This window comes from Octopus bimaculoides, chromosome 24 (genome assembly GCF_046866305.1).
Source record: "Octopus bimaculoides isolate indiv1 chromosome 24, ASM4686630v1, whole genome shotgun sequence".
In the NCBI taxonomy this organism is placed as follows: Eukaryota; Metazoa; Mollusca; class Cephalopoda; order Octopoda; family Octopodidae; genus Octopus; species Octopus bimaculoides.
This window is the reverse complement of record NC_142951.1, coordinates 16,135,262-16,149,694: the sequence shown is the minus strand read 5'-3', so window position 1 is coordinate 16,149,694 and position 14,433 is coordinate 16,135,262. Positions and strand designations below refer to the sequence as shown.

The 14,433-nt window shown below is 36.6% G+C and overlaps 1 protein-coding gene across 1 annotated transcript in view; it reads left to right on the top strand.

Moving 5' to 3' along the window:
* The window catches only part of LOC106877382 (uncharacterized), a 900,394-nt gene that overhangs the window by 543,668 nt on the left and 342,293 nt on the right, over positions 1–14,433 (top strand). The window contains exon 11 of the mRNA XM_089341355.1: positions 9,524–9,574. Coding sequence (XP_089197481.1) covers positions 9,524–9,574 — 51 coding nt within the window. The remainder of the gene's footprint in view (positions 1–9,523; positions 9,575–14,433) is intronic.

The following is a 14,433-nucleotide window of genomic DNA, read 5'->3' as shown; positions in this document are numbered from 1 at the left end:
AGTACAACCATTTCAAGCAACTCCATTTAATTGAATAATGCAATCATTACATCAATTTAAATGTAGTGCCATCTTCAGCTGCACAAATAAGTAAATGGAATTTTAAGAAATAGGACACATTATTTTGATTTTATTCACCTTACAAGCTGTGCGGATAATACTGGACTGACTTGATGCTTCAAATTAAGTACCTAATTCAAGTGAATCTCAATTATTTCTTATATATATATATATATATATATATATATATATATATATATATATATATGCACACACATATACATACATTGTTTCCATTCTTGTATGTGTTACCCTGCATCAAATGTTTCTTGTCTACCTAGATATGTTGCTTTGTTGTTGATATGGTGCAATGGCAGAATTGGTTGTGTTTTGAACAAAATGCTTTCCCAGTATTTCTTCTCTTTTTTTTTTCTGAATTCAAATCTCATATCTTTATTGACAAAAAAGATAAAGGGATAAATAGCAAAGTCGGCCTCAGCGGAATATGAATGAAGAATGTAAAGATTGACAAAATACTGCTAATCATTTTGCCTGGAATGCTAACAGTTTTGCCAGCTCCCTGCCTTAAATAATAATAATAATGATAATAATAATAATAATAATAATAATAATAATAATAATAATAGCATATCCATGGCTACATTATCCAGTGGATCCTTGTAAGAAAGTAGGGTGTGTGATTCAAGGGAAATTTTGCTGTTATTTCTAGCATTTTGTACGTCCACATAGAAACACCCTCCAACCCCATCCCTCAATTGCCTTAGGTGTCCGGAATTAATTTCCTGTTTGTTTTACATCATAGCATCTCAGGATATTAGGTCCATCTGGAAACCTGTTGCGCTGGAGAAGGAAGAAGACCCACTTCTCACACTAATTAGAATAAATTACCTTCCTCTCTTTGCTTCTAATTGATTTCTTTCTCTTAATTTTGTTGTTTTTGTTACTATCAGCACAGACATAGCTGTGTGGTAAGAAGCTTGATTCTCAACCACATGGTTCCGTGTTCAGTCCCACTGCGTGGCACCTTGGGCAAGTGTCTTATACTATAGCCTCAGGCTCATCAAATCCTTGTGAGTGTATCTGGTAGATGGAAACTGAATGAATCCTGTCATATATATATATGTATATATATTTATGTGTGTGTCTTTGTGTCTGTGTTTGTCTTCCTACCATGGCTTGACAACTGGTGTTGGTGTGTTTATGTCCCCATAACATAGTGGTTCAGCAAAAGAGAATGATAGAGAAAGTACAAGGCTTAAAGAAAAAAGTACTGGGACTCGATTCATTCAACTAAAACTTCTTCAAGGCGGTGCTCCAGCATTGCCACAATTTAATGACGGAAACATGTAAAAGATGGTAGTGATTGGTTATTGTTGTCTTTTTTTAGCCCAAGCCAACCATGATAAAGTAGAGTTGTGATCAAAGACTTTCCAGCCATAGTCATCCATTTTAGGATTAGATAAGACTACATTTACCAATGTGTCTTTCTCTTAAGATGGTAAAGTATAAGTTGAGGAAATTTGGCTGTTATGTCTAGCAAGTTGAGTGATCACTTACAGGCTTCTTTGGAAGCTTGCAATTGTTTTGTCACTGGTGAAGTAATGTCCATTAGTATTACTGTTGTTGTTCATAGGCAGGGTATCACAAATGTACTCTGCTGCAGAAGTGTTAAGACTGAACCTTCTGGTGGTGTAAAGTGCCCATGCAGTGACATGTAACAGCATCCATGCAATGATATGTAAAAGTGCCTGTGTGGTGCCATGTAAAGCACCTGTGCAGTACCATGTAAATGCACCAAGTACACTCTGTAGAGTGGTTGGTATTAGGAAGGACATCCAGTTGCAGAAACCATGCCAAATCAGACTGGAACCTGGTGCAGCCCCCTACCCCCACCCCAGTTTGCTAGCTCTGGTCAGACCATCCAACCCATGCCAGCATGGACAACAGATGTTAAATGATGATGATGATAATTCATTAGTTTTATTTTTATGTCAAACACTCCTTCCATCTTAAAAAAAAGAAAGAACACACTGGATAATTTAATCCTAGGTGCATTGTGTTTGAATAAAATGTTAGAGTAGTGAAAGACTAAATGTTTTTGCCCATCGGACTGCTCATTCAGGCCTGATCCGAGGTTAAACAATAAAAACATCATCGCTTGACTACATACATACATACATGCATGCATACATACATCACTTGCATGGACTCCCTTGACTCTCTGTTACGACTCAATTCTATTATTGATGTTTCGATTGGGAGCTTGAGTCATAATGGCTCTTTTCATTTGCTGATTACACAACCATGGACACCACCCCTATGGATGTGTTGCACTTACTCTCTTGATAGAGTTTGATCTTGACCATTGATTTTCTTGGATTCTCCCGCTCACCATCAATGTAAAAAGCATCAGTGGTTCAGTTTAGCTCTTCTGCTACCTCTTCACAATCTACCATGCTTCAGTGCCATGACTTCACTGTATCCATGGTAGAGTGGCTGAACATGTGCCATGCCTTGCCAGGGCCACTCATAACTATGCAGGGTACAGTTGTCACTCCATGAGGTATTTTCAAAATACCGACATGCTCTTAATACTTAAATACTTTGGACTTTAATACATCTGTGTCCATTTTTACCCATCAGTCATCAGTAGATCTTAAATAAAAACCGCTCCCAACATGGTGTTGATAACTGCACAGCAGAGCATACATACTACATAGTAACCAGACAGGCTCAATATATCCTGAGTTCAAGATTTAAGTGTTATTAATCCTAACTGTACAATTGGTTACCTCCATAATCTTGATATTCTTTAACAAAACCAACTAGAAACTTGTTCCCACTGTTGCTGTTATAGTTGCCTTACATAGAACTACTTACAGTTGTAACTTCTAATTTGTTTACATTACTTAATGGCTAACTCAGTTCAATGGATTATTTTCTACAGAGTTTAAAAAAACTTATTCTACAATCATATAACTGCTGTCCAGCTGTCAAACAAATGTGTTTATATCGAGCCGTAGATAGCTTTACTGCAGATTTCATGTTGACTTTGGATTTACCGTGTGCATAAATTCATAATGCGCACATATCTCCTTATGCCCTAGCTTAAAGCTGAACAAATGTTGACATGAGCCAGTGTTGGTCACTAAGCACCCATTTTATCCTGTAGCTTGTCTGCACTGAAACTGTCACTGATGTGTTTGTCGATAAACTCATATTTAGATACTCTCATTATAAAGGTTTTCACTTGAGATTTTGATGCATCTCCATTTGCTCTGTTCATGATCATGATCTCTGCCATTTTTAGCTCATATTGGTTTGTTTGTGTGTGTGTGTGTGCATTTGTACATGTATATATATATATATATATATATATATATATATATATATATATATATATATATATATATGTATGTATGTATGTATGTATGTATGTGTGTGTGTATGTATGTATATATATATATATATATATATATATATATATATATATATATGTATGTATGTATATATATATATATATATATGTATATATATGTATACATGTGTGTATGTATATGTATGTATGTATATATATATATATGTATATATATGTATACATGTGTGTATGTATATATGTTATGTGTATGTGTGTATGTATATATATATATGTATGTGTAGGTGTATATATATATATATATGTGTGTGTGCGTGTGTGTATGTATGTATATATATATGTATGTATGTATGTATGTATGTATGTATGTATGTATGTATGTGTATGTATATATGTTATATATATATATATGTGTATGCGTATATATGTATGTATGTGTATATATATATAATGATGAAAGGCAAAGTCACCCTTGCAGAATTTGAACTCGGTATATAAAGACAGATAAAATGCCACTAAGCATTTTTCCCTGCTTACTAACAATTCAACCAGTTCGCCACCTTAGGGTTGGTAAAGATATTTCTTGATGAGCCAATGAGGAAGCTATTATGTCATCAAGGAACCTACTAGAAATAGCAGCCAATCTCTTTTGTATTGCACTAATTAATGACTTAAAAATAAAAGACACTTTGAATAGAATAGTTTGAGATACACTGTAAAAGGGGGGAAAAAAAGGCTGTTCATGTCTGAAGCACCTTCGATTAGGATTAGGGGTTGACCTAGACTAAGTAACTACAACAACTGTTGTCAATAAAGAATAACAGATCAAGATGTTCTTTGTATTTGTCATTTAAAAGTTTGTCTTGAGCCTCCAGGCCTCATTAGGTCGAAGAATATCTCAGTTCTTGAGGAATGTAAGCAACTAAGAGTATAAGAACACACTTTGGACTCCCATGTGTCAGTGAGTATTATTACTATCAATTGCTTACACTGCTGGTACCCCTTTCAACTGAAGAGACTGGAATAACTAGAAATGAAGTACCTTTTTAGAGAACAAAGGTTTGGTCATGTGATAATAGTGAGATGGTAATAATATTGAGTGGGCAATAAGGCGATGAGCTGGCAGAATGGTTACGACACCAGAAAACCAGTGGCAATGCCACTGGGGTTGACTTTGCTTTTCATCCTTTTGGGGTCAATGAAATAAGTACCAGTTGAGTACTGGGTTGATGCAGTCGACTTACCCCTCCAACAAACTTTCAGGCCTTATGCCAAAATTTGAAACCAGTATTGAGTGGGCAATGAAGTGTTGTCACAATAAAACTACCTATTCAGACAATTGTTGATAAGCCATAAAGGGAGCTACTATGCTGTCAAAGGACCTGCTAGAAATAGCAGCCAATCTTTTTTGTATCACACTCCCTGCAAAATGCCACAAGATTCAGAAGGATGTAACTACCAATGGCATAAAATTCAGAAGGATGTAACTTCCAGTGTGAACTTCTTGATCACACAGCTACACTGACACCTATTATATTCTTCAAGTTTCCTTCCAATGTGCTGCATGATCCAGGTCTTGAACCTACAACCTTACAATCATGATGCTGATAACATTACTATTAGTCCACTTGCCTTTACATTTGTTATTATAGAGTAAGCACCCATGGGATTGCACCTAGAAAGTTCCACTCCAAGGCACAAGTCCAGGCAAGGTTTATGGAAGACCAGCAATCACCCATGCATACCAGCCCCCCCCCCTCTCCACGCCACTGATGTTATCCAAGGGAAAGGCAAAGGCCAATACAGCTTGGCACTAGTGACATCATGACTCATTTGTACAGCTGAGTGAACTGGAGCAACATGAAATGAAAGTATCTTGCTCAAGAACACAACACACAGCCTGGTCTGGGAATCGAACCCATTACCACATGATTGTGAACCTGACACTCTAACCACTGAGACATGCACCTTTGCATTTATTATTATAAACCCTATTAAATGTGAAATATTATCCCTTTTGATATCAAACCACCTGGGACTGCTCCTGGTTCTATGATGCAAACTTCATGGTTAAAAATGATCTAAAATCACACCTTCTATCAAAATTGTATGTCAATTTATGTTCCAAATACCAGTTTGATAATAATGACAGTTATTTTCCTGAATTCTCCGTCAGGTGCAAGCGTGAGTGTGTGGTTGAGAAGCTTGCTTTCCAACCAGGTGTTTTTAGGTTCAGTCACAATGCGCAGCACTTTGGGTAAACCCCAGGTCAACCACAACTTTGGCAATGGATTTGGTAAACAGAAACTAAAAGAAGCCCATCATATGTGTGTGTGTGTGTGTGTATTTGTCTCCCACCATCACTTGGCAACTAGTGTTGGTTTGTTTACATCCCATAAACTTACCAGTTTGGCAAAAGAAACTAATAAAATAAAAAGTAAGTACCAGGGTTGACTCATTTCAACTAAATCCCTTTAGAGAAGTGCTCCAGCATGATCACAGTCAAACAACTGTAACAAGTAGAAGATAAAACAATAAGAATAAAGATCATTTTCAAAATTAATTGAAACAAAAGGCAGTATATTTCAACAGAAACATGGTAACAAAAAGGTTAAGTTGTAAATAAAAATAGAAGACAAACAAAAAAAAAAACCCAACAGCTTTAAATCACAAAATGCTAACATGCTTTATGTTCTGCCCAATATCATCCAATATCATTTTCATGTGTGATAACAATCTATATATACTGGCCTTGATCAGTAAAAGCTGTAGTAATATTACTTATCCTCGTGAAGTTTCCTTTGATTTTATAAAAAAAGAAATTCTACTCTTTTCACTCTCTTAATACCAGTCAGACAATTACTCTAAGTGACTAGCAGTGAAAGTGTTAAAATAGATTACCATCTCATACTATCTGGTGGTTTGCACTAGATACAACTGATAAATTTCAAGCTGTGATTCTATTGGTCAAAATAATCTTGGAAGTCTTCTCCCATTCCTCACCACCACCACCACCACCACCATCACTTACATCATTTTCACCATGCTAACATCTCAGATTTTTTTTTTGGTGGTGGTGGTGGTGGTGGTGGGGGTGGGGTCTACTGGATTTAGTCATTGGATTGTCGCCATGCTGAGGCATGGCATTTCAAAGGATTTTTTATGCTTGTAATGACCCCATTATTTATTTCATTTGCCTTCTTATTCTATTAATCTGTTTTTAAAGTGCTAACTTATGAGACATTAACAGCAGCACTTTTTATAAAGGCAATGTAAACATAAACACAGAAAAATACACACACACACACACACACACACACACACACACACACACACACACACATATTGTATGTGCAAGTATGGCTATGGGCTATGTGCTTAAAAAGTTTACTTCGTAACATGGTTTCAGGTTCAGTCTCACGAGATGGCACCTTGAGCAAGTGTCTTCTACTATAGCCCAAGATTAACCAAAGCCTTGAGAGTGGATTTCCTTGATGGAAACTGAAAATAGCCCATAGTGTGTGTGTGTTTGTGTACATGTGTATAGGTGTGTGTACGTATCTTCTGATCTTGATACAGCATGACAGTTGTAAATGGTTATCACTGTCATACAACCAGTGTCAGTCATTTCCAATATTCTGCAAAAACATTTCTGGCCATGATGAAATACTACCTTGCTTGGAAACAGGTGAGGGTTGGTGACAAGAAGGGTATCTGGCCATAGAAAATCTGCCTCAACAGATTCCATCCAACACATGCAAGCATGGAAGAGCTGATGTTAAAATGATATAATGGACTGTTTATTTAATTTAGACCCCCTTCAGTCATGAATGACCATGGAATTGAACCTAGAAAGTTCCCATCTGAGGTACAAGCCCGGGCAAGATTGTTTATGGAAAACTAGCAGTTGCCCATACACACCAGCCTCCCCTCTTCACACCACTGATGTTATCCAAGGGGAAGGCAAAGGCCAGTACAGCATGGCACTAGTGGTGTTGCAATTCATTTCTACAGCTGAGTGAACTGGAGCAACATGAAATAAAGTGTCTTGCTCAACGACACAACACACAGCCTGGTCCTGGAATCAAACTCATTACCTCATGATTGTGAGTCCAACACTCTAAACACTAAGCCATGTGCCTTCATTGTCTAATAACCTGTTATGCTGTGATTCAAGGGAGATTTGGCTGCTATTTCTACCAGGTTGATTGACTACATAGTGTCACCCTTGTTAACTTATAGGCAGTGATGTAGTCATTCTTTTACTGGTTATAGTCATTAGATTGTGGCTGTGGTGGGACAACACTATCAAGGATTTTAGTTAATGATGTGGATCTTGATATTCATTCCAAGCTGATACTTGGTTTATCATTCTCCACTTTTCAAACTGCTAGGTTACAAGAACAGATAAGACAGTAACCAAGTGTGATATCAAAAATTAAATTATTTATAATTAAAATTACATCATTTCTGTTTAGTGATCAAGCATCCTTTGAATTTTTGAGTTACATTGAAATGTTAAGATAACAGAGCATGAGGGAGTGTATAGAGATATGATTGTCAATGTAGAAAAGTTGATTCATGATGTAGAAGCAACTTGATTTAGAAAGCTTTCACAATTGTCCATCTTTAAATTACATTGCAGAAGTGAATTTTTGACCATTTAAGAATAAACAAAATCTCTTAACCTTTTTATTGCGGAAATCAGATATGCCCACTCAAAACCTTATTATCCTTAACTGCAGAAACCAGTTTAATATACCAATCTATCTTTTGCTGCGGAATGTCATGACTGAAGCTATTTTTTGTTGAGATGTGTCAAGTTTATCACTAATGGAATAATATGCAACCTCAGGTTGACAGGCCCTAAAAAAACATTAACCTCCAATAAATTTGCTTCTTGTAAGAAAATACCAATTCCAATTCCAATTTTTGGTAGACATTTAACATTATTTCTGGAATAACCATGAAATTCGATTTCATGGTTAAAGGGTGAAATTCATTTTTCATTTATTTCTTGAATTTTCAAAATATGTTACCTACCGACACGATTCCATTGCAATTGTTTGAAAGTTACTGGCACTTTTTTTCTATTCCTCAAATTTTTTTCTTTCTAATCTGTTGACATTTTTAACCACATTGATCTATTTTATGTAAATGTTTCGCCACTTGAGACCTTGTACTTGGTTACAAAATCCCTGAGAGACATCTCTTTGTCTGGACAAGTTGCCATTCTTCTGCAGATATATATATATATATATATATATATATATATACACACACACATACATACATACATACATACATACATACATACATACATACACACACACACACACTCATACACATAAGGGGATGCTGAAAAGTTCCTGGGTTTGGGTAAAAAAAATATATAGGAGGATCAGTTAATTAGGATTTTATTAGACATATTTCCCTCTCAGATTCACACACTTATTGCAGCAGTCCTTCAGTTTTTCTAAGCAATGTAAAAGAACTCAGAATGTTGGGCCTCCAACCAGGCCCTTCGCAATACCCTTAAAGCCTGGAACTTTTCAGCATCCTTGTGTGTGTGTGTGTGTGTGTGTGTGTGTGTGTGTGTGTGTGTGTGTGTGTGTGTGTGTGTGTGTGTGTGCATGCATGCATGCTTACAAGACTACAGATTTCAAAGGCCTTTTCTCTTATAATCATCTCTCCCCCTCTCCCTCTCACACTATGTCCATCTTAGCCTTTACAATATTCCTGATGTCTACAGCAGATGACTGTCGCTCCCTATGTTACCTACTTTACACTGTCATTGGAAATTTGTTATTTAGACACATTTTATCACTAATGGAATAATATGCAACCTCAGGTCGACAGGCCCTAAAAAAACATTAACCACCAATAAATTTGCTTCTTAAAATATTAAAAAAAAACCCTGCAGACTATAAATTACTCCCTTTTCCAACCTTTATATCCCTACCTGGAAAATGTTTGCTTTAAAGCTATCACAAACACTCTCACAGCGAGGGATTACTTTTATTGAAAAAGAATAAAGATGAAAAAAAGGCCGTTTTTCACTATTTTTGATTGATTAATTGGTATTCCACTTAAATATTTATATCTTTTATTTGGTTTCCTTTACAGACCAAAAATGTGATAGAACATCAACATAACGACACAATTGAAACACTAAAGGTAAAAGTTCTTTTTTTCTTGATTAATTTTTTTCTTCCAGATGCCATTAACTGGCCATTACGATACAAGATAGTGAGGAGATTTGGGGTCATATAATTGAATTGCATTTAAGCTTTGTGCAAATTTTTCATCGAGGGAGAGAGTGGAAGATGAGGTGATGAAGGATTTGTCTGTATGGTTTTTATTTAATGGGGCTGTATTTAATCTTGTTTGATAGATCTTGTTAACCCTGATTAAGTTTGCCTGGTCTAGTTCATATTTTACTCCTTTGGATTGGAATCCCTCTCGATGCAGTCTTCATTATTCGTTAGCACACCAGGCGAAATGCTTAGTAGTATTTCATCTGCCGTTACGTTCTGAGTTCAAATTCTGCCAATGCCTGTCATCCTTTCGGGGTCGATTAAACAAGTATCAGTTATGCACTGGGGTCGATGTGATTGACTCAATCCCTTCCCCCAAATGTGAAGCCTTGTGCTTCCAGCAGAAAAGATTATTTTTACTAAGGCAATGAACTGGAAGAATTGTTAACATTCCAGGCAAAATGCTTAACAGTATTTCATCTGCCTTGATGTTCTGAGTTCAAATTCCGCTGAGGTTGACTTTGCCTTTCATCCTTTAAGGTTGATAAATTAAGTACCAGTGAAATACTGGAGTCAATGTAATCAATTAGTCCCATCCCCCAAAATTTCAGGCCTTGTGCCTTTAGTAGAAAAGATTGTTATTATTAAGGCAATGAGCTGTCACGCCAGGCAGAATTGTTGGCATGCCAGGTAAAATGCTTAGCGGTATATCTTCTGTCTTTATGTTCTGAGTTCAAATCATGCTGAGATAAACTTTACCTTTCACCCTTTTCAGGTCAAAAAAGTAACACCGGGGTCAATGTAAGAGATTTATCCTCCCCTCCAAAATTGCTGGCCTTGTGCCGAAATTTGAAACCATTATTATTACAGTGTCAAGCTAGGAGAACAGTTAACACATCAGACAAAGTGCATAGTGGCATTTCTTCTAGTTTTTTACATTCTGAGTTCAAATTCTGCCAAGAATGATATTTGCTTTTCATCCTTCAGGATTGATGAACTTTTTTGTGAGGGTCTTTATTACCCTTCAATTAATAGATTTTGTGCATTGAGAATTTGATTTTACAGGTCTTATTTTACATCCTGCTTGATTCCAATGTACTTGACTCAGTGAGTGAATAGAGGAAGGAGTGGTTCAGTTGTTGACCTCCTCTCTGACAATAATACATGTTGGACTGTGTCAGCACAATATCTATAGCAGCCACAGCATACCTTGACCAGCCTTGTACTGCTACCAAGGTTGCATTGCTTCTCTGATGATGAACAACTGTCATGAACATAAAATAAATATAAAAAAAAAACGAGCTGGTTCAGTAGGTTCTATAATGGTTGCCTCATTTGGGTTTGCACCGGTGTTGGGGGTGGAGGAGGGTCCATTGTTATTCTTTGAAGCAATCAGCTGTTTTATTGTCTAAACTGACTTCAAACAGATATTCCTCTTATATCATCAAAATGCTGGACAATACCTTGATATCTCTCACTTCTATTCTCCCTCCCTCCCTCCCTCTCTCTCTCCCTCCCTCTCTCTCTCTCCCTCTCTCTCTCTCTCTGTTTTTTCCTTCTCCCATTTTTCTCCCTCTCTCTTCATTTCCATTGTCTTCCTTTCTTCTCTTCTATCTTCCCTTCTCCCTTTTTATTCAACCCCTTCACCTCTCTTTCATTCCCTTCCCTCTCTTTCTTTCTTACCCTCTTCCTCCATACATATCCCCATCCTTCCTTGTCTCCTCCTCTATCTAAAGCAGTGGTTCTTAACAGGGGCTCTTACAAGATTTTGCTGTTAAAATTTATGTGCAATAAATTGCACATAATTCTACAAGAACCAAATTATTTCAATTTATGTATACAATTCCTAATAATATTCGATTATAGAAATGCAGTAAGATTTTTCCTAAATATACACCAAATGGCTGTGGAGGGTCCAGTAGAGTAAATTGGGAATCAAAGGGGTCCATAGGGGCCAAAAATGGTTGAGAATCACTGGTCTAAAGCTTCTTTCATATCAGGATAAAGGGTAAAGACCCCATCTAGTCATAAATGACCATGAGTTTGCACCTACAGAGTTCCCCTCTGAGGTACAACCCTGGGCATGGTTGTTTATGGAAGACCAGCAGTCACCCATGCAAGCCAGCCTCCCCTCTCCATGCCACTGATGCTACCCAAGGGAAAGGCAAAGACCGATCCAGCTTGGCACCAATGATGCTGCAATTCAATTCTACAGCTGAGTGAACATGAAATAAAGTGTCTTGCTCAAGAACACAACACAGCCTGGTCTAGGAATTGAACTAACTACCTGATGATTGTGAGCCTAACACTCTAATCATTGAGTTTTGTGCCTTCACACACTATGTATATCATCACATGGTGTATATGATAAATATTATTTTGTCTGTTACTATTCTGCTTCATTGACCTCCCCGCCACATTCCTACATAATTCCAAACCGTCAATCAATTACTGTATTTCTAACTATAGATAAACAGTGTGATACATAAACAGGTCATTGGTAGATACATAAATATACATATGCATTTGCACATATATATATATATATATATATATATCTTATATATATATGTGTGTGTATATATGTGCATAAATCGTCTAAGAGACCATTGCTCAGGGTAAAGATGTGTATGTATGTTTGTGTTCATAGATATGTAATAGAAAAAAATGTCTTGTGCTTAGTATCATTGTAACCAACACCTCAATGTCACCACACCTGTGAATGTGTGTTTATATATGCATGTATATGTTCATATATATATATATATATATATATATATAAATAAGCACACACACGTATATATGTATGTTTATATATATATATATATATATATATATATATATATATATATATATATATATATATAGAGAGAGAGAGAGAGAGAGATAAAGATGTACAATGTACATATATGTTTATTAATGTATGTATGTGTTTATATATATATAAAAATGTTCTGAGCTAAGTATTATTGTGACCACCAACTCCATGCCACCATACATCACCACCACCTCACCACACTTCCTATCAACCAGAGGGTCATGGCAGCAACAGTTGTTCAACAGAATTCCTAATCTCATCATCTCACCTTCGCAACCGTATAACAGTGTTTTAAAGCATTGCAGGCAGTGGATATCAAAGGAAACAGAATCGGTGCCAGCATAAAGCAAAATCGCTTCTTCCCTATCTTTGTTTCACTCCCTTCATCCCCCCCATCTCTCTCTCTCTCTCTCTCTCTCTCTGTTTTCACATTTCTTTGCCAGCACCACACCACCACTCCAATGCCAAGGCCTGTGTAGTTGTATCAAGACAACATAACACTTCATCAGTTGATGCCAAGTCACTTACTTGAATTAGACTGGTGAAGCATAAAGGTGTGCAGGAGAAAAAATAAATTGAATAATAAACTATAAAAATAAAATGAATTGGAAGGAGAGAGAAAGAAAATATTGTTTTTCTATTGTCGAAGAGTTGCTAAAATTCTTAAATCCTAACAGAAATATTTTCCCCATAGAGTTTGGTGTGATGTAAAAAGATTTGGTGAAGAATTTTAAAAGAAAATCAGGTGTAGCTGTCATCATAATCATCATCATTTAATGTCCATTTTTCCATGCTGGCATGGGTTGGATTTTTTGACAGGAGCTGGAGAGCTGCACCAGGCTTCAATTGTCTGTTTTGGGATGGGTTCTATGGTTTGTTGCCCTTCCTACAATGCATTCCCCAGTCCAGGAATTGAAACCATCATCATAAGACCATGTGTGTAACATCCTAACTACCAGGCCACACCAGTCAGTTGGTAGAATCATCAGAATGATAGGCAAATGGTTTGTATTATTTGTTCTGGCTCATGGCATTTTGAGTTCAAATCCCACCACATTCATTTTGCCTTTCATCTTTCTGAGGTCATTTAGATATAGTACTTGTCAAATACTAGAATTAAATCAGGTTGTAAGTGGAAGCGTGTGACTTAGTGGTCAGGGTGTTGGACTCACGATTGTAAGATTGTGGTTTTGATCCCTGGACCAAGCGATACATTGTGTTCTTGAGCAATTGTTCCAGTCCACTCAGCTGTAGAAATGAGTACCACTAGTGGAGATACATCGCTTAGTGGTTAGAGTGTTGGATTCATGACTATAAGATTGTGGTTTCAATCTCTGGACCAGGTGATCCTTTGTGTTCTTAAGCAAAAACACTTCATTTCATGTTGCTCCAGTCTACTCAGCTGTAGAAATGCATTTAGCCTAGTGAGGGATGGGCTCTGCCAGGCTTTCTTGTTCTGCATGGCTGCAACACCTCAATGACCCCCCCCCCCCCCCCCCCACCAAGTTACCACATACAGTGTCTTTTCTCCAAGATACCCACTTCCATTGTTTCACAATAGAAGAACATGGTTGCCAAGGCTCTTGTGGTGCACATCACACATTGCTGTATCTAAGATCACATTATCCAATGAGTCTTTTGTTCAAGGCAGTAGGGTATGATGTGAGGAGAGATTTGCCTGCTATTTCTTGCATTTTGAATAACCACATGGAGGCTTTCAGTGTAGTTTGGCATAATCATATCCTGAAATTATTTTGTGATATAAAGTTATTTATTTTACATAAATTCATAAATTCCCAAACTTCTAAAGAATTATTTATTATAATTGTCATTAAGTAATAAAAATAAACTTTAAATTATAATTAATTATAGTTCTTCAGTTATTAAGAAAAAATTATGAATATTAATTATTAGGCATTGTGGAGGTGCATGACTTTATGGTTAAGGTGTTGGACTCTTGA